Source organism: Leptodactylus fuscus, chromosome 2, assembly GCF_031893055.1.
Source record: "Leptodactylus fuscus isolate aLepFus1 chromosome 2, aLepFus1.hap2, whole genome shotgun sequence".
Taxonomy (NCBI): Eukaryota; Metazoa; Chordata; class Amphibia; order Anura; family Leptodactylidae; genus Leptodactylus; species Leptodactylus fuscus.
In genome coordinates, this window is record NC_134266.1 from 244,671,276 (window position 1) to 244,692,498 (window position 21,223).

At 46.3% G+C, this 21,223-nt stretch overlaps 1 protein-coding gene across 1 annotated transcript; it reads left to right on the forward strand.

Moving 5' to 3' along the window:
- The first annotated feature begins 9,028 nt into the window (after nt 1–9,028).
- On the forward strand, nt 9,029–18,699 carry POLR1D (RNA polymerase I and III subunit D). The gene is made up of 3 exons (XM_075262942.1): nt 9,029–9,117; nt 12,797–12,871; nt 17,789–18,699. The coding sequence occupies exons 1-3, from the start codon at nt 9,095–9,097 to the stop codon at nt 18,054–18,056; spliced, it is 366 nt and encodes a 121-aa protein (XP_075119043.1). The 5' UTR covers nt 9,029–9,094; the 3' UTR covers nt 18,057–18,699.
- Nucleotides 18,700–21,223: the final 2,524 nt, after the last annotated feature.

The following is a 21,223-nucleotide window of genomic DNA, read 5'->3' on the forward strand; positions in this document are numbered from 1 at the left end:
TTAGCAAAAGGAAATTGGTTTCATAACACCCATTATGTGTCCTGGCATTGAACGCTAGCCACTGCTGCCTTCATATACGGTGGTTTTGTGAATGTGAAACCAGGACTGCTATGGAGCGGAACCGTATCATCTTTAGCAATTAATCTAGTTTCTGTTTGGGATTTTACGATAGTTGGAATCCAGTATAAAGGGCGCTGCTGTGATGATCTGGGGAGCCATCTCATACGACAGTCAGTCAACCCTGGTAGAAATACAACAGTTACACAATATGTGCAAGACATCCTGCGGCCACATGTGTTGTCTCTCATGGCAGGATTTCCAACTGGCATTTTTTTAGCAGGTAATACTCACAGACACACACACAGTAAGGGGGCGTTCACACGATGTAAAATCGAGCGCAAGCTGGAACGTATACACGTGCCAGCATTTTGCGCGCTCAAAATGATCCCATTGATTTCAATGGGAGTTACGAGCGTATACGTCACGTTATTTAGCACCCGTAATTTTATGGCCCCAAAATATGACTTGAAGTTGTTGCCGTTAAAAATTAAAACTCATCATACACAAAACAAGCCCTGATAAAGTTATGTATTAACGAAAAAATATCTTTCAGAGTTCATTTCAGCTCTTGAAAAGCGGGATTACCAAATAGAATAAATCACCGTGTCACGAAGGCCAAAATAATCCGCAACACCAAGGGGTTAAGTAGCATATACGACTGGAGCCGGCAGCGGCTGGTTTCACAACTAACTATAAATGTGTGTACTTTCCACTTGACAGTAATTAATTTGAGTTATTTTGGCAAGAAATATTGCAGCATATTGTACCCCTTTCCCTCGTGTTCTTGTTACATTTGCTTTCTTTAAGCCTAAACCGTTTTCTTCAAATTGCTTCATCATTTGGTCATTATGTATTCTGCAAAATCCGCCACAACCTACAATTTCTGAACCCAAACACATAATCACCGGCCGTATTAATAACTTAACATCAGATCACATAACAAGCTTGTGATTTGGCTTGTCTGACCACAGAATTAATAGGACAAGACGGGAAATTCAACATCTATAATGTGGCTGGTAGAAAAATAAAGGATTTTTGCGAAATCCATCACGGCTGCTTAACATTTGGTCAATATGTCTCATTTTCACAGCATAATATTTCAGTTGAAGGCGGCAATGGAGAGAACAGAAGATACTAGAAAGGAACAGAATGTGATAATAGTTGTTCAGAACAAGTATTAAGGAGGCACTCCGCCTACACGTATATTTGGAAATGATTTTATATTGCCGGAGAGTTTGCAGAGACGACCGCCCATGTGTCCCCATGCGATAAAACTAATTTTGGGTTGGGGTTGCTGTGCTGAGGATTTTCAAGCGGAACATAACTTTCCTTTGTTGGAATGCCGCTATATAATCTATCAAATTGGGGCGTTTAATGCAGTGGTAGCCTTCACAAAATGCAACTGCTAAATGTGCGTGACAAAAATTCAGCAACAGAATCGTCTTGTGGATGTACCCTAGTGGCGAACACCTCTGTGTATAATCCATATGATGGAGAATACTACTAATAAAAGTGGAAGCATATGGATGTACAGTAGAGTTCCGTGCATCTTTTTGGCAACCCTTTAAGCCCCCATACACGAGACAATCTGAACTTTAAAATCCGGTCCGTGCATTGGTCAGATTCCCTGCACCTAGTCAGTCCTTTATACTGAAAAGCCCTGCCTGCCTATGGCTTCACCGTACTGTATATACTATGGGACAGTATAGCCGTGAGGAGACAGGAGCTCCAGATTGCCCCATGTACGAACCATAATATGATTCTTTGTATGCATTTACACGTTCAGGTTTCCAGATACAGTTTTTGAAGCTAAAACCAGGTGTGAATCATAACGTGCACAGTCCAGTTACATTAAATCGACCACCTGTCAAAATCCAGAATTCACCTTTGGCAGAGAGGACCGCTGCGAAATGTGCAGGAAGAGAGGGGATGTTGTGATGATGTTCACTGGGATATTGAGCCATGCCGACTCCAGTACCGTCGCCAGCTGCGCTAAGGTTACGTGGTTAAGCATCCATGGTGCGAACAACCCGATTGAGGTGGTCTCTCAACCCAGATTCTTGATTGGGTTCAAGTCTGGGGAATTTGCTGGCCAAAGGAGTACGGTAAACTCATCCTGGTGCTCCTGGTACCACACACGTACACTGTGAGCTTTATGACACGTCGCATTGTCCTGCCGGTAGACGCCATCATCCTAAGGAAAAACAATTCACATGTAGGGGTGAACATGGTCTGCAAGGATAGAGGCATACTTGTGTTGATCCATCGTGCCTTCCACAATGATGAGTGCACCCAGATGGCTGATGACACGTGCCTACTGCCATTGGTTATTTAACGTTGACGTCAAAAGTAGGCGCTGGTCACATTAATAGGGCTGGACTGTGTCTGGACTCACAGAATAAGTGACAGGGGATACTTTTTTTTTTTTTAATCTACTCCTAGTTTTGGCTTTAAAAACTCCCTGCAATAACATGAAGGTGTATATGTCCCCTCTGAGTGTATTCATGAGAGCTGGTTTATGATGATTCTTGCAAAAAAATAAAAAATAGCTGTAGTTTGACAAATCCACAGCATCTTTTCTCAGTGGAAAAATAAAATGTGGCAGGAGACCCTATCTAAAAGTCTATGGCAGGGGCAAGCAAATGTTTGTGGTGTATTTTGATGATACAGTAGTGTGATGAGCTCTTTGACTCACAGTATAGCAGAGTCTAGCAGCGGCAGTCATTTCTGTTTCTTTTCCAGCAGTCTCCTCCGTCCCTCTCCATAGACTTCTGTGTAAAAAGTAACTCAACTGGATAAGTGGGCAAGGAGACATTGAAACTGCAACTCAAAGAAGGAAAACTCTTGGAGTGATTGAAAGCATAGCATTGTTTGTTGAATGCACTTGGGTAGGTAAATCATCAGGCTTGGCAGCTCTCTTAGCAATTGGCAACCTATGACATTCTAGATGTGCTCGATAGGAGACAAGTTTAGAAATATCGCAGGTCATGGTCACACATTTAGGCCACGGAGGCTGCTCACAGTGGCATGAGAAACACGTGGTCTGGGATTGTCCAATTGTAAAAAGGCTCCTGGAACACTTTAGAGAAATGGGCGTACCACTGGTTCCCCAACCAATTCAATATAATGCTGAGCTGTTAGTGTACCTGGAATGAAAACTAGAGGGGTCTGGCTGTCATATATTGTGTCACCCACACCATATTCTCAGGAGTAGGACCAGTGTGAGATTCCCTTTAGGCCTCTTCATTGAGTTGTCCATGTGGTCTCCTGTTGAATTTCCATCTAACATTGCTTCAGACACAAAAGCGGGAATCATCACGGAACAGGATAGACCTGTGCACCAAGATAGCCGTTGAAATCATCAGTATGAGGTCAATATATCCGTAACTGGATGCCTGGCTGGGTGTCCAGTGCTGTGTAAACTCCTTCTGATGATTTGTGTTGACACTGTTTGCCTCCTTAGAGTTGAGATGTGACGTCCAATTTTACTTCCACGGCGCACCTATTGCTGTCAATCTAGTTTGTTGTCTTTCTCCCAACCACCGGGATACGCAACACTGAACAGTGCCGACATCTTGGTCTTGGTGAATAGTGATCTGCTGGAAGTCAACCAAGGTCTTTCAATGTATTTAGTTAACATTACGCTTCTTTTGCAGGAAAACACACTGCAGAATGTTCCTCGGTAAACTCTGCAACGTGTTCACACCGTGCAGCCTTGGCCTAAACTGCAGTTGCATACAATTGACATTAAAGTCTATGTTGGTTGAATCATACACTAGTTGCATTGTGACCAAAATTCAACAGGTTTGGACTTTCTGTGATTGTTGTATCACAGCCATATGATATAATGTGACAATGTGATCTTCTTGTAGTGCGACACAAATTGCCATTTAGCCTAAGGCCTCTTGCAGACCACTGTGGTGTGGGTCAGGGTGCTATTTGTGTATTTCATGGATAGCATACTGACCCATTCTTTCCTATGGGCCCATAAACACAACCTTGATTTTCACTATCCCGTGTGCGGGCTGACAGTCTGGGCCACATCAGATAGGACAGCTCCTATTCCTGTCCTATTTTGTCCATTTAATGAAAGCAGCCACGGCCCATGCACAGGCAGTACACGGGGACATCCCTGTGTGCAGCCCGTGCTTTTAAATCACGGCAGGCCGGTTGCAACATAGTTGTCTGCAACCAGCCTAAGATAACAATTCTAGAAAACCTTCTCTTAGATCTCTGCATTATGCCGTTCTTCTGTTAATCCGCCTGGAATTGTATGAATACACAGACATCTCGGTGTTTCCCTTTACAGTCTGAGATGGTCATCGATCGTTGAACAGTGTGACTGTGTGAAAACCTACCTGTTTGATAAAGGTAACAGTAGCTCTAAGCTATCAACTTATTCAGATTCCATGAGGAACATCGCAAAATTAGCATCGGTTCACACTACTCATACTGTCCATTGCTCTCATCTGTCATAGTTGTTAGTTGCTATGGCAGCCTAAAACATGTGATGACTGCCAGGTATGCCAATGTAAATTTTCTCTTGAGGCCAGGGTCGGACTGGCCTACCAGGGAATTCCCCGGTGGGCCCCGAGCCTTGACTATCAGTGCTCATTTCCCCAATGCAGAAGCATTGGTCAGGGGCCCGATCAGGATTTTCAGTGGCTGGGTCGGGCCTCTGAACCAATGCATTTGCATTGACAAACTGAGCACTGATAATGGCTGGGGCCAGATCGGTAAGCTCGGGGCCCCAGGCTGCTGGCAGCACTGTAATGTTTAAAGATGGCCGGCTGCCGGGGGGAACAGCTCAAAGACCTGGGATGACGTCATCTCAGGTCCTTGAGTGTAGCCCAATCGGCAAATCGTCGTTAGCGGTCGGGAAGTGCGAGTGTGCAGGGGGCTAGTATGTAGACTATGTTTCAAACCGGGACAAAATAATGGGGTCCCGGCCCACGATGCTGTGGGAGGGGCCTGCGCCGGCCACAAGGAACGGGCTGTGGGGGGCCACAGGCGGCGCTGCTGGTGGTTCGCGCAAGGGTGAGGGGACAGCAGACGAAGTCGCGGGTTATAGCTAGTAGTTTATAAATATATATTTGCCATATAGTCTGAACAGGGCGGTGACGCCGCAGCCTTACGTGTTTATTATAATTTGCGCCACTTTCTTGTTGTAAGTGATAATGGAAATATGTGGAAATTAATAACTGATATAGAGCTAAATTCTGACGTATCGCTGTGCGCCTGATTTATCAGTATATAGTTACTGCAGGTAGATTCATGGTCTGGGTATATTCTGTAGTTACTATAGGTAGGTCCTCCTTACAGCAACTCCATTCTAGCTGTCTCACTACAGAACTGACTAGAATGGAGTTGCTGCAAGTAGGTTCATGGTCTGGGTATATTCTCTATAGGTTATTCAGTATAGTACCTATATCTTATGATAAGCTCCACCTACAGTAATATTAATAAAATATTGAAATAAAACCATCCGCCCAATCCTCATTATCCATAAAAAACAAACAAAAAAAACAAACACCTCTACTAGTTACCAACATAGTCTATCTACCCCCTCCCTTCCGCCAACTTACCTGTCCTGGTCTAGTATTACCTGCTTTCATGGAATAAACCAGCCACTGTCGTCTCATGTGATGGCGTTACTAGAGTAAAGACATGATCACATGTGCGCCAGGTTCTACCTTGTTTAAAGTGGAGCTTTCACCTCCTGGGGCACGTGCAGTGCAATATACCGCTAGCAAGCCGACAGTGCGCTGAATTCAGCACACTATCGGCTTTCCCTTTCTGTACCCCCCCCCCCCCGTGAAGAGTTATCGGTGCCGGTACCGTAGCTCTTCACTGTCAGAAGGGGATTTCTTACTGTCAGTCAGGAATTCCCTTCTTCACAGTAGCATCTATTGCGCTGTACTGTGAGCATCCAAGGGACTCATGCACTCCTTCAGATGCCAACTGCCCCCCTTTAGATGCCAGCAGCACCAGTAAGGAACCCTGTCCCCCCTGTAGAAGCACACCAAAGATCCCTGTCCTTCTCTTTTAGTTGCCAGCAGCACCCCAAAAGCCCCTGCCCCTTCTTAGATGCCAGTAGTACCCCAAAGACCCCCTTCCCCCCTCCCTTAGATGCCAGCAGTATCCCAAAGACCCCGTGCCCCCCATTAGATGCCAGAGACCCACTGCCAGGGGTGTAACGATCATGACCTGGCCCAGTGAGACACGGGGTCAGCAGCCAGCTGGAGATAGTCAGGGTCCAGTACCACTATGTGACAGCAGCAGGGGAAAGCCTGGTTCCCCTACCACTATATATATTGTAAATGAGAAGGGGCACCGGCATGTTGCCAAGAGCTTTTTCAATAGATACTAGCCCAGGGGAGGAGACTTAAAATAAATAGATATACTCACCTCTCTGCGTCCTCTCCGGCATCTTCCATCATGTGACTGAGGCCTGAGAATAGGCCCCAGCAGTCAGATGGAGCGCAGCGGCGTAATGATGTCAGTGTCCCCCCACGTGACTGCTGAGGACCAATCACAGGCCTCAACAGAGACGTCAGGAAGATGCTGAAGACAGCCGGAGACAGGATACCCAGGAAAGGCGAGGTGAGTATTAGTGTTTGTTATTTTTATTCACCTACCCTGGACCTCCCGATTATTATACTCTGAGGAGACCACAGTGTAGAATAATATCACCGGAGGGGGGCTGTTGGGAGCATATAATACTGGGGGGGAGGCAGTGCTGGAGATATAATACTGCATATGGGGGGGGGGGGGGGGGGGGACACTGCTGGGCATGTAATACTGAGTGGGGGGACACTGCTGGGCATGTAATACTGTATATGGCGAGGACACTGCTGGAGATATAATACTGTGAGGGGGTCGGCACTGCTGAAGATATAATGTGTGTGTGTGGGGGGGGGCACTGCTGGACATGTAATACTGTATATGGGAGGACACCGCTGGACATGTAATACTGTGCACGCCACTGCCTCCCCCCATTAGCTGCAGCAGTACCCCCAAAGATCTCCTACGCCCCATTAAATGCCAGAAACACCCAAAGTACCCTGTCTCCCTCCATGCCAATGACTCCTATACCACTGTATAATAATAAATTTTATTTATATAGCTCCAACATATTCCGCAGCGCTGTACAATTTGTAGGGTTCAAGTACAGACAGAAAGATACATTACAAAGAAATAGTCACTTCAAACAATGGGACTGAGGGCCCTGCTCGCAAGAGCTTACAATCTATGAGGTAGAGGGGGTGACACAAGAGGTAGCAGGGGCGGTATTGCTTATACAGGGGTCACACACTTTTGTAATAAAGGTTACTGTCATTACACAAACATAAAACTTTATGAGCCGTCACTAGTGGTGTCCTGTAACATGTGGATGGAGCTTGGACCTATAAAGTTAGCCTGAGATTACATCATATCATGTGGGGAAATGTGGGAGCGGGGACAGAGGAAGGTTAAGGGTTTACGTTAGAAATTGTGATAGGCCTGTCTAAAGAGATGCGTCTTTAGTTTGCATTTGAAACTGTAGAAATTGGGAGTTAATCTGATTGTCCAGGGTAGAGCATTCCAGAGAAGTGGTGCAGCTCGGGAGAAGTCTTGTATACGAGCGTGGGAGGTTCTGATAATAGAGGATGTAAGTGTTAGGTCATTGAGTGAGCGGAGAGCACGGGTTGGGCGGTAGACAGAGATGAGGGAGGAAATGTAGGGAGGTGCGGCATTATGGAGAGCCTTGTGGATGATATTTTATTCTATAACGAATAGGCAGCCAATGTAGTGACTGGCACAGACCGGAGGCATCGCTCTAGCGTCTAGCCTGGTAGATGAGCCTGGCCGCTGCATTCAGATAGATTGTAGAGGGGAGAGTTTAGTGAGGGGAAGACCGATTAGTAAGGAGTTACAGTAGTCAAGGCGAGAATGAATCAGAGAGACAATAAGTGTCTTTAGTGTATCTCTGGTAAAGAAAGGGCGTATTCTGGAGATGTTTTTGAGGTGGAGATGACATGAACGTGCGAGTGATTCAATATGAGGGATGAAGGAAAGGTCTGAGTCATACATGACACCGAGGCAGTGGGCCTGCTGCCTAGGAGTCATAGTAAGGCCTGAGACTGCAATGGATATATCAGGGACAGATCTGTTAGATGGTGGAAACAGTAGTAGTTCAGTCTTGGAGAGATTTAGTTTCAGATAGAGAGAGGACATGATATTAGAGACAGCAGAGAGACAGTCACTGATGTTCTGTATGAGTGCAGGGGTGATGTCACGGGAAGATGTGTATAATTGGGTCCATCAATCCAATCCCCTAGATCCTCCGGGATACAGTCCCATATAAAACATCACTCTCTTTTCAGCCTCATCCAACATGCAGTCCCATGTAATTACATCACTCCCTGTCCTCAGCCTCATCGAACATGCAGTCCCATGTAACTACATCACTCTCTCCCATCAGCCTCATACAATGTGCAGTCCCATGTAACTACATCTCTCTCTTCCCTCAGTCTCATCTGTGCAGTCCCATGTAACTACATCACTCTCTCCCCTCAGCCTCATTCAATGTGCAGTCCCATGTAACTACATCTCTCTCTTCCCTCAGTCTCATCCAAAATGCCGTCTCATGTAACACAAACCATGTCTCTCCCCTTCCATCCTCCATTACCCCTCTGCTTTCTGTTCTCCAGCTACATGTGTTCGGCTCCGGCTTCCTCTATACAGCACAGAGCAGTGATAGCCGAAACTCCGCCCTCCTCTGAGACCACGCCCCTTCCTGTGACATCATACCTACCAGGAGCAACTCCACTCTAGTCACGACCCACTACTCAGTGACCACTACAGCAGCTTCCACCACATCACCTGACCTGCCCGAGCACGTGACCTGATCTCTGCGCCGCGTTCCACGCATCCTCAGCGTGATTACGTTTCTGCGCCGGAAGTCGCTACTGATGGTTGGCAGCGCGTAGTGAAGAGTTGGTTGGCTACATCCGGTTTGTGGTTCCGTGCTGATTTAGGGGGTAGAGGCGCAATGAAGGAGGAAGAGCTAGAGAGGTATGGAATTCATGTATGACCCGTGCAGTACCCCGCGGTACTTCTGGTTATCTATTGGGGTGCAGCAGCTTGTACTGATGTGTATTTAAGGTGTGCATGATATTGTCAGCATTGTAGCACTGCAGCCAGACGTGACTGGTGGACATGTGTTGGACAGTGGGGATTGTGTTATGGGTTAATCCCATAGAAAACTGGAGTGTCCCCATAGGAGCCAGCTGCAGAATGATCCCTTGTAGGTGACAGTGCCCCCTACAGGTGCCAGCTGCATTGTGTAACCTTAGTAGCCTGCATGTCGCCATATCTCTTGTGACTACAGATGGTAGTCACTGCCAGACCTGCCACAGATGCTGGACAGAGCGCCAGCTGCAGAATGTGCCCTTATAGGTGAGAGTGCCCCCTAGAGGTGCCTCTGGCATTGTGTTCTTGGTGGCCTGCTTCAGCATGCCTCCATATCTGCATCAATCCTACAGCCTGACATGCCACAGTTACAGAACAGCGCCCCCCTCTTCACGTGCCAGCGACAGTGTTCCACCATTGTATTGCACATCATTCATCTGAATAGAGGCTAAGTGCCCCAATACACAAGCAAACCTTCACGATCCAGGCTCATCAGACAATATTTTCATGTTGAAGACCTATCTGACTTGGACATAGACACTAAACAGTGGGGATTGTGTCCCCAGTTTATCCTATACATAGCCATGACACTACCAGCCACTGCATAACCTACAAGCCCTTATCACAACATGTCACTTACATCTTACATGCGGCTCTGCTGTATATAGTGCCTGTATGATCCGCAGCACTTTACATATATGAGGGTACGTGATCACGTTATCCCCGGAATCCCGCAGACCCTATAGACTATAATGGGGTCCATTGGGTTTCCGCCTGAAATCGGCGTAGAGAAAAGGAATTTACTCTCTGCATATGTTAAGCAGAATGGGGGACAGAGTCCCCTAACACTAGTGTGACTGCAGCCTTAGGGCTAGTTCACACGTGAGTATAAGGGGAGGTTTTTGACAGCGGATTTCGCGTCCAAAACCTCCCCTTATAATGGTGGTCTATGGAGACCGCCGGGCTTCTGTTCTCCGCTAGCGGCGGGCTGCTGCTAGCGGAGAAAAGAAAGGACATGTCCTTTCTTCAGGCGGAAGCCGCGCAGGCTCAGCCGCGCGGCTTCCGCCCCCGGCAGCTCCCTCCTATGTCGGCTCATTCATTTGAGCCGACAGCAGAGGGTTAAGCCGCGACAGCGATGGTCGCGGCGGGCGGGTTTTGACAAGAGAGAGACGCGGCTCGCTGCGTCTCTCTCTGTGTCAAAACCCGCGCGGGCAGTTCACGTGTGAACTGACATCCCAGAATGGAGATAACCAGAGCAAACTCTGTGCAGACACTGTTACTGCAGGAGATGCTGGGAGATTTCAGCTCTGAAGCCTCCAGAATTGTAATTGCAGATCTGGACTCTTAATATGTAATGTGTTCCATTTATTAAGTAGATTAATTCTATATGTACCTTATTTTTCGGACTATAAGACACACCTAGGTTTTAGAGGAGGAAAATAGGGGGAAAAAATTTTGAAGCAAAAAAAATAGTAAAATATTTAATATATGGGAGTTGTAGTTTTGCAACAGCTACAAGGCCACATTGACAGGTGACCCTGCGGCTGTACGGAGATCCATAGAGTGTTATTTGTGGGGCCAGATGTGCTTTTTAGTTATACCATTTTGGGGAATGTCTATTGCTTAGATCACCTTGTATTTAAATCAGAGGCAAAATGGTGGAAAAAAAACCCGGCGGTTTGAAAAATATCAGTAGACCGGGCATTTACGGACACAGGGATTCCTAATGTGTATGTGTTTCACAGTAATTTTCTACTTTTATATGTATTCTAGGGAAAGGAGGTGATTTAGAACTTTTATTTACTTTATTTTATTTTTTTAAAGCTTTTTTTTTGTCTTCACAATTTTATTGCCCCCTCCCCCTAGGTGGCTTGAACCTGCGATCATTTGATTGCAAGTCCCATAGACGGCAATAGAAGTGTATTGCCGTCTATGGGAGATTCTCTACTTTACTGTTACGGCTGGTCATAGACCAACCGCAATAGTAATATAGCAGTGACAGGCCTGGGAGCCTTCAGTTGGCTCCCGGCTGTCACCAGAACAGGTCGGCTCCTGCGACTTCGCCACGCAGGAGCCGGCCTGCAACTTTAAAGGTATGGGACTGGTAGGGACCGGCCACGGGGGGTATTCTACACCTTGGGGGGAAGGGGGGGTTAAGTTTGAATGCCCACAATTAGAATGCATTCTAATTGCGGGTATTAGCTTTGGGCCTCCGCGTACAGCGGAGACCCGGTTGCCATGGCGACTGCCCTGCAACAGAGCGGCTGCCATTATTCTTACAGACCCGGCAATAGAACAGCGGACGCCGGCACTGGTGCCGGGGCCTGCAGCATTGCCACGCTCCTGTCGCTGCAGGCCCCGACACCTGTGCCAGCGTCTAAAACTCCCATGTCGGCATCTAAAACTCCCTTCCCGGCATCCGCCGTTCTATTGCCGGGTCTGTAAGAATAATGTCAGGTCCACATTCGGACTATAAGACGCACCCTCATTTTCACCCCAGATTTGTAGGGAAAAAAGTGCGTCTTATAGTCCGAAAAATACGGTAAATTCTCTGTTCACACTGGTTTTATAGATGGTTGACCAGACCCATTATCTTATTAAGGGCTGGTCAGTTTTTCTTTTTTTAGTGCGGGTTACTTCACTATTCTAAGTTTCAGAGAACTGAATCTGACAGCAATGTGAACAGAACCTGAGTGTACATGCAGTACTCATTTGCTGTATATAGATTTTGACCATTTCCTGCCAGCAGTAAACTTTCATCCATTCTTTTGCTGGTGATACAATGGGTTAATCTAGACTACGTATTGATGGCCTCTTCTTAGAGTATGTCATCATTATTGTATATATTGGTGGGGGTCCAACATCTGACACTCCCACCAATCAACTTACTTCTGCAAATTGTATGGAGCCGTCTGCTTCTGGCTCCCCTAGACATCCGCTTATTATAATCTGGGGTCAAAGGAGACTGTAGATTATAATAATACCCGTTCTGGTTCATACATCATTTGGTCCAAACGAAACTTTAGGTAGAACCTTGTGAATACTATAATAACTGAAATAACAAATGTGCAAAAAAATTTATAAATGTTGGTTATCGGTGTTGGCGTTCTGTTTTGGATATTTTTTGATAGACTGCCCAGCCCTAGGCCTGGCTCTTCCTTTCAATTTGCTAAAATAACACCGAAATTTCACAATTTACTTACTATGACGGTACTACTGAACTCTTTAGTATGACCCATATAGTACGGATGCTTGTCTATGGAGATTGTATGGTTGTGTGCTTGATCAAATGCACCATCTGAATAGAGGCAAATACTTGTTCACAGCTCTGCAGTATGAGTAGCCCTTGTGACTATGAGAGGAGGAGGATGAGCAGTCATTCAGTCTGGTGCCCTTTATTTCCAGACTTGTCAGCAATGTCCTACTACAATATCACGGCGGTCCTGAGCACTTCTTTCTGGTGCTGATGAGTCCACAGCAGACATTGCACCAGCTTTGTATTGTATGCTGCTCTTTGAATCTATGTTATTTTTTGCTAAGTTTTTTTTTTTGTTTTGTGCAGGAAAGCAGTAGAAGAGCTTCTCAAAGAAGCCAAAAGAGGGAAAGATCGTGCGGAGACTATGGGGCCAATGGGCTGGTATGTCATTTTATTCTGGGCATACGTTTAATTTCTGGGTTATCCCATGAGAAGTATTTTTCTATTTTTTTTCCTATCCATAGGAGATACAGATCCATAGGTGATCAGTATATGAGTGCTGGAACTCCCAGGGGTACGTAGTGCTCAAGCAGGTTCAGCAGTCTATTGCAGGGGTCAGCAACCTTCAGCACTCCAGCTGCTGTGAAACTACAACTCCCAACATGCTCCATTCACTTCCAAGGTAGTTAAAAGTGAAGAAAAGCAAGTATGCATGCTGGGAGTTGTAGTTTTACAACAGCTGGAGTGCTGAAGGTTACCTACCACTGCTCTATTGACTTCTATTTGTCAGTCCAACTGGAGTGAAAATCAGCGGTCCCACACGTGCACCAAGGCTCGATTCACATGGCAAACTCAGGAACCCCCATTCTTGTGCTGAGATCCCCATGATCACATACTTATCCATTGGATTAACCCTTCTAAAAATGTAACATGATGTGAAATTTAAAGGGGTATGTCACCAGACTGGAACATGAACTAGTGTTTCTTCCAGACCTCTCCCAATCTAGAAAGTCTGCTGAGTATGAACATGTTGCCACTTCCATGCTGTACTGTCATGGATGCCGCCATGCAGGACGATCAGGTGGCTGCACACTCTCTTGTGACTCCAACAGGAACAATTCAGAAAGACTAACAACTCACTAGAATAAATGGCTCATAAAACTCTTTTATTGCTATACATTAAAATAACTGATCTTGGTTAAGGTAATAATGAATATATGGAACCCACGTCCACCATAAGGGCGAGGGGAAAGGTGGTTGTTACCGCCAATATCGCTTCACTTATAGTTTTTCTCTTATCATGGAGCACAATATGAGGACTGTCACGGGATGGTTAGAGTCTATACTATAGGCAATGTGTAATATATATTTCATGTGGAATGTATTCTCTAACCTGTTATATACATCAATGTGTAGTTGGCTGATTAGGGTCTAGTGTGTTAGCACATTGTATGCAAATACCTCTAACTAGTGAGGACCAGTGAGGACAATGGGTGGAGATAATCTGATCAGTGTCTCCAAGAAGATGTTGGATGGTGCATTGTCCATAGTAGACAGAGAGTCTGCTCTCCTTGGTATAGGTGAGGGGGGAAGGATCTGTGACTCAGCCCTTCCCACCCACAGATAGAGGAAGTAACAGTTTAGTATATAGTTGTAGCTTGCAGTTAGTATGGGTTAGCCGGCCTGTGCACAGCTCTGCAGAGAGCCAGGACTTAGTTACAGGACCAAGGAACCAAAGCTATCATTGGATTGTGACTTCTGTGGACTTATTGTTATTACGGTTGATGTGACCGCCGCCGGCTACTAACTTTGTGGATTACAATAAATTGCTGTTGTCTCCCGACCTCTTGCGTCCGTGTTGATTCAAAAGACCATCCGGAGGAAGACGTATACCTTTGCTCCGTGACAACTGGTTGGCAGCGGTGGGATCAACAGCGGACAGCGAGATGGACTACAGCAGCCCAGCGATTAATGGAGCCACAACCTCAGAATACAGGAACTGGACTATGGCACGTCTACAAGTAAGGGCCCGGGAACTAAACCTGAGTTACCAGGGAAGAACGAAAGATCAACTGATCGAGGCACTGGAGGAGATGACCCTGCAAAGCGACCATGAGGAGGGCTGCCCCCAGGAGACTGGAGAGATACAGGAGTGGCAGGTACAGACCCAAAAGAGCAGATGGGTTGTTTTGTATGAGGAGGAGTTGGCAGTGCTGGGGCTAGGAGCAACTGCAGAGCAAAGGAGTAGAGCATTACAGAGGGCTCAGGAAACGGAGAAGGAGGAACAGAGAATGGCGCATGAAAAGGAAAGAATGGCGCATGAAATGCGAATGGCTGAGATAACTACGCGGAATTATAATCAAACGTCGGCCCCCAGCCCAACAGTGAGAGAACCACCATATGTCTCCCATAAACACTTCAAGACCTTTGATGAAGCGGCTGGGGATGTTGATGGATATTTTCAGGACTTCGAACACCAGTGCCACCTGATGGAAGTCCCAGAGAAGGATTGGGTCCGGTATCTGGTGGGGCACCTACGAGATGGGGCTGCGGAAGCTCTCAGAGCCATGGACCCTAGTGATCAGCGGGACTATGAGGCCATTAAAAGAGCGGTGCAGAAGTATTATGCCGTCACTCCAGAGACCTACCGAGTTCAATTCCGCTCTTTGTCTTACAATGGGGGAAGCTCCTTCCACATGTTCGCCCACAAGTTGAAGCAAGCATGCAAGCGCTGGCTAGAAGGAGAGGAGGCTGTCACAGTCGATAAGATCCTCCAAGTCATACTTAAGGAACAGTTCTTTTCCCAGTGCCCCGCTGAGATCCGTGAGTGGGTGCTGGAACGGAACCCAGCCACAGTGGAGCAAGCTGCTTCCCTTGCAGATGAGGGCCTGACCATCAAGCCGCAGTGGAAGAGGTTGTTTGCAGAGGAGCGGAAAACTACCACAGTCCGCCAGACACCCTTCAGCCAGCCACCCACCTTTCGTGTCCGGCCTCAGGATTACAATTCCCCCTCTACCCCTGCCCCAGCCCATCGGCCTCCAGCTATGAACAACCCTGTCCCTAGACAACGACCTACTGGAAGAATGCTAGAGCGCAGATGTTTTGGGTGCGGGCGGCCTGGACATTTGCAAGCTAGTTGCCCTGTTAACATGGGGGCACGGGCCACCGTGGCATCCCGGCCTATTCACTACCTGGGAACCACCCCTAGGACTGAAAGTTTGGCCCCATTTCCAGATGACTCCATGAATGACCCATCTGTTCCACCTCCAGGGGTCTATGGGATTCAGCCTTCCGCCACACATCCCGCAAACCTTCAGCGGAAGCACTTGCAGGAGGTCCTACTGGATGGCCGAACAGTTGTTGGATTCCGGGACTCGGGAGCTTTCCTAACGGTAGCGGACCCCCGAGTGGTTCGACCCGAGGCCCTAGAGGAGGGCCCTGGCCTTTCTATCGAGTTGGCAGGAGGTACTCGGAAACGTATTCCTAAAGCTACCGTGGAACTCGACTATGGTTATGGACCAAAACGATGCACAATTGGTGTGATGAGCGGGCTGCCGGCCGATGTTCTGTTAGGCAACGATGTTGGAAATCTACAGTGCCACTTTGTGGGAGCAGTGACCCGAAGCCAAGCTCAGAGAGACGCCAACATGGATCGACCGGATTTTTTGCCAGATGCCAGCCCTTCAACTCTACAACTTTACCATTCAGTACCGCCGAGGGAACCAACACCAGAACGCAGATGGGTTATCCCGGCAGGAGGACATATGGGCTATAGAGACTGATGTGCATTCCCCAATTTACCTGTGTAGGCCAATTGTGTCATGCACATGTTTTGAGAGGGGGAGGGGTTGTCACGGGATGGTTAGAGTCTATACTATAGGCAATGTGTAATATATATTTCATGTGGAATGTATTCTCTAACCTGTTATATACATCAATGTGTAGTTGGCTGATTAGGGTCTAGTGTGTTAGCACATTGTATGCAAATACCTCTAACTAGTGAGGACCAGTGAGGACAATGGGTGGAGATAATCTGATCAGTGTCTCCAAGAAGATGTTGGATGGTGCATTGTCCATAGTAGACAGAGAGTCTGCTCTCCTTGGTATAGGTGAGGGGGGAAGGATCTGTGACTCAGCCCTTCCCACCCACAGATAGAGGAAGTAACAGTTTAGTATATAGTTGTAGCTTGCAGTTAGTATGGGTTAGCCGGCCTGTGCACAGCTCTGCAGAGAGCCAGGACTTAGTTACAGGACCAAGGAACCAAAGCTATCATTGGATTGTGACTTCTGTGGACTTATTGTTATTACGGTTGATGTGACCGCCGCCGGCTACTAACTTTGTGGATTACAATAAATTGCTGTTGTCTCCCGACCTCTTGCGTCCGTGTTGATTCAAAAGACCATCCGGAGGAAGACGTATACCTTTGCTCCGTGACAAGGACGATTTGCAGAAATGGTTAGATCTGTTTGCACTGCCGTGTCTTGCATTATTGTAGTTTCATTGATATTAATAACTATGTCAGGCACATACTCGCACCATTTGTCAGGCACTTGAATACCAAGTTCTTTGCAGATCGACCAGTGCAGATAGCGGTCTATGTGGTCGTATCTATTCATATATTCCATTGGAGGCAGCACTGTATGACCAGCAATGACACGGCTTATGGTTTCCTATTTATTACTGCATATTCTGCATTTGCTGTCAACCTGCTGATGTACTTTTGGAGATATCTGGTGGTGAGGGTCTCATCTTGTGCTGCAGTGATCAGACTTTATCTCTCCTTCAAGCCAAGGACTTAAAGGAGATGATGACAATTATCGAAATCGGCCAGGGGCAGTGAAAAAAAATAAAATCAATCATACTCCCCTGTCCCTAATGGTCAAGTCCTCGCAGTCTTTCGTTCCCCACCGCATGTGACCACAGCAGTCTCAGCAAAGGACACATGATGTCACTACCTGTGACGTCCTGGGGATCATAGCGCTATGGATCCTGGATGTCGCAGCCCACGAGCAGTTTCACTTTTTTTTCCACCTCCCCCAACTAGAGATGAGCGAACACTGTTCGGATCAGCCGATCCGAACAGCACGCTCCCATAGAAATGAATGGAAGCACCTGTGACGCCAGCCGCCGGGAAAGTCAGCGTCACAGGTGCTTCCATTCATTTCTGTGGGAGCGTGCTGTTCGGATCGGCTGATCCGAACAGTGTTCGCTCATCTCTAATGTGTATTGTTTTCTGCATATCAATCCAGAAAGGTTTGTTTGGATGTTTCTCTTCCTATCACTGTGCTTTCATCAAACACTAGGTGGCGCACAACACAAACTCATTGACTACAGCCACACTGTATTTTCTGTTGCAGGATGAAGTGTCCCCTTGCCAGCACCAACAAGAGATTCCTGATCAATACCATCAAAAACACCCTGCCCCCTGATAGGGAGAAGCCCAGCAGAAGGACACAGGATGACAAGTATACCCGGGACCACAGAGAGGAAAGGAGGCATTCAGAAAGGCATAGCTCACATCCATATAAGCGGAGCGAAGACTCAAGGAAAGAGAAGAAGAAATCTCCGTCTTCAAGCAAGAGCACAAGACATAGACAGTCCAGGAGCGACGAAAAGAGACAATAGCCGGAAGGGCTGAAGCAATAAGGCTCATACTGTTTCCAATCGCAATATGCAGGATATTAATAGTCAGGCTCATCTGACTCTTAAAGGGGTTGTCCAGGTTTAGAAGAAACAGCTCCACACCTGTCCACAGGTTGTGTATGGTATTGCGGCTCAGTCCTGCTCACTTCAATAATGCTAAGTTGCAATTCTGGCCACAACCTGCAGACAGAAGTAGTGCTGTTTTTAGAAGAAGACAGCCATTTTTGATCCTGGAAACCCCTTTAAGCCTGGCAATGACTGTTATTTGTTCTAAATGCTTTTATTGCAATTATTACCTGCGCACAACATATAGGACAGTAAGCCAGTCAGTAATTAGGGTGTAAGCAATGACTAACCTTCAAGGGGGTGAAGGGTTATGTATACTGAACATTACCTGGAGATGTTCATGAGGAATGTAGGGATTGCAGTATATGGAGCAGTACTGCCCTCTTCAGCACTACAAGTCACAGCACTGCCACCAACGTCCAGGCTGTGCTGGGAGTTGTAGTTTAGCACTAGAGCCACAGGTGACTGTATAGAGTGTACACAAGTCCTACACTCTAAGGGTGCATTCACACGGAGTAACGTGCCACCTGACCTGGCACGTATACGCCGTGTGAGATTTTGAGCGCCGTAGATGCTCCCATTGATTTCAATGGGAGTTAGTCTCGTATATGCCGCGTTATTTTGCGGACGTAAAATCACGGCCGCAAAATAATGCGGTGTCTACGATCCAGGCTCCCATTGAAATCAATGGGAGCTTATACGGCGCTCAAAATCTCACGGCGTATACGTGCCAGGTCACGTGGCACGTTACTCCGTGTGAATGCACCCTTACACTAAAATAGTCCGTGTGTTTTGTAACGCTGCTTGTGTAACTGAGCCATAAAGCACAAGACAACCTTGTGTAACAGGATCCACAGCTCACCGTACAGTTTAATCTTATCTTTTTCTTGTAATATTGAACTGGTTGAAACTTTCTTTGTAATTGCAGTTCTAGACTTTGTCTAAAGAGTATACATTTTTTTTAGTATTTTATTTGAGTTGGCCAGAATTAGAAGAAAAAAAAAATGATTTGCCTGCTTTAAGGAAACAGCGCTACTCTTGTTTAATGGCTATATCTGGCAGTGCAGTTCTGTACCATTCACTGCAATACCGGACACAGCCTGTTACCAGTAGTGGCGCTGTATCTAGGGGAAAATAACAGATCTGTTTTTTCTAACCCTGGCCAAGCCTTTAATAATGACGTATAGTTTGGATTTCTCTTCACCAGGTTTTTTTTTATCTGTATATAATTTACTAAAACACAAATAAATAATTTGTGAAAACTTACACTGAGGTTGTATACAGTCTCCTTACAGATTAATTGAAAGAAGTGATAATACTAATCTTCAATAATGGTAGTTACTAGAGATGAGCGAACACTGTTCGGATCAGCCGATCTGAACAGCACGCTCCCATAGAAATGAATGGAAGCACCTGTGACGCTGACTTTGCCGGCGGCCGGCCGGCCTCACAGGTGTTTCCATTCATTTCTATGCGTGCGTTCTGTTCGGATCGGCTGATCCGAACAATGTTCGCTCATCTCTAGTAGTTACAGCTCATGTAACACCTATAAGGGTGCACCAACCCATCATCCCGATTACTGATTTGGGGGAGCTTCATCTTGGATTAGAGATAATTTCCACACTTCCCCTTCACCCCTCCAGAAGTCATTGCATGGCCAAGAAGAAACACTACACCCTTACACCAACCTAGCCAAGCAGTACCTGCTCTTCACTGACTAGAGGTGAGAACCCGAAAACAGCTGTCGGTAGATTGGTGTCTTCTTTTTAGGGGTAACAGTCTGACAATTGTTGAACAAAATATTCAGCAGACTGCCACAACAGGGCGCCATGCAGAGACTAGGAATGAGAGGGGGGAGCCATTCTGATGAAATGGAATGAGATTGGTAGCCATGTCTTGGACTGGGATGGAAGACATGCTTGGAAGTGTAATGAAATAGGGAGCTATACTGTGGACTAGGAGTAAGGCGGGGTACCTGGGACCATGAGAAGTAAAGGAGATGTTCCGGGGACCAGGAATAAAATGGGGAGCTATCCTTGGGAATGAAATGGGACAGAAGTTATGCTTGGACCTGGAGTGAGATGAGAAGCCATGCTGTGGACTAGAGGAGTGAGAGCTATGCTGCTGTCCAAGAGGGGGTCCACATCTCACCACAATATGTACCACAAATTACAGGGGGTCCATTTTGATAACAAAGTACAGCTCTTAGCAAACTGTGGCACTCCCAAAGAAATAAATGGAGTAGCAATGTGCTTGCACGACCTACTGCTGTATGCATAAGGATAATATGGGGCCTTGTTTTTTTTATTTGTGGGGGTCCGAACAGTAGAGCCCCCACAGATCTACAAGTCATCAAGTAAAATCCAGAAGTTGTATCTATAAATATAGATGGATATTCTGATTTTAGCTAATAAATATTATTCTATTGTGTGGTGTAAAGTTACACAAAAGCTTCATGCAGAAAACCAAAAGGGTTTGCAACCGATCAGATTAGATTTTTCATTTTCACAATCGGGTTGGTTGCTGTCGGCAACAATGCTGTTTTTTTTGGGGGTAGTGGTGGTGGTGGGGGGGGTTAAACACTAAATAAACATAAGGGCAATTTTGTCTCCTGCCCTCTCTACCACACAATGTGCAGTAAAAACATATGTACTTAAAGGAATTGTCCAGTTTCAAGAAATAAATGGAATAGAATTTCCAAAATACTTTCTGTATCAATTCCTCACTGTTTTCTAGATCTCTGCTTCCTGGCATTTATACTGCTTTCTTCCAGTGGATAAAAATTAGTCCATGGTCACGTGATATATAGTCCATGGTTATGTGATATACAGTCCATGGTTATGTGATATACACTCCATGGTCACGTGATGTACAGTTCATGGTCATGTCATATATAGTCCATGGTTATGTGATATACGGTCCATGGTTATGTGATATACAGTCCATGGTCACGTGATGTACAGTTCATGGTCATGTCATATATAGTCCATGGTTATGTGATATACGGTCCATGGTTATGTGATATACACTCCATGGTTATGTGATATACACTCCATGGTCACGTGATGTACAGTTCATGGTCA

What these genes read in the sequence shown, in the direction of transcription:
- POLR1D (XM_075262942.1), top strand. Translation starts at nt 9,095, where the DNA reads ATGAAGGAGGAAGAGCTAGAGAG. An exon ending in AAGGAGGAAGAGCTAGAGAG is followed by an intron (nt 9,118 to 12,796) that starts GTATGGAATTCA and finishes TGTTTTGTGCAG; the next exon opens with GAAAGCAGTAGAAGAGCTTC. An exon ending in ACTATGGGGCCAATGGGCTG is followed by an intron (nt 12,872 to 17,788) that starts GTATGTCATTTT and finishes TTTCTGTTGCAG; the next exon opens with GATGAAGTGTCCCCTTGCCA.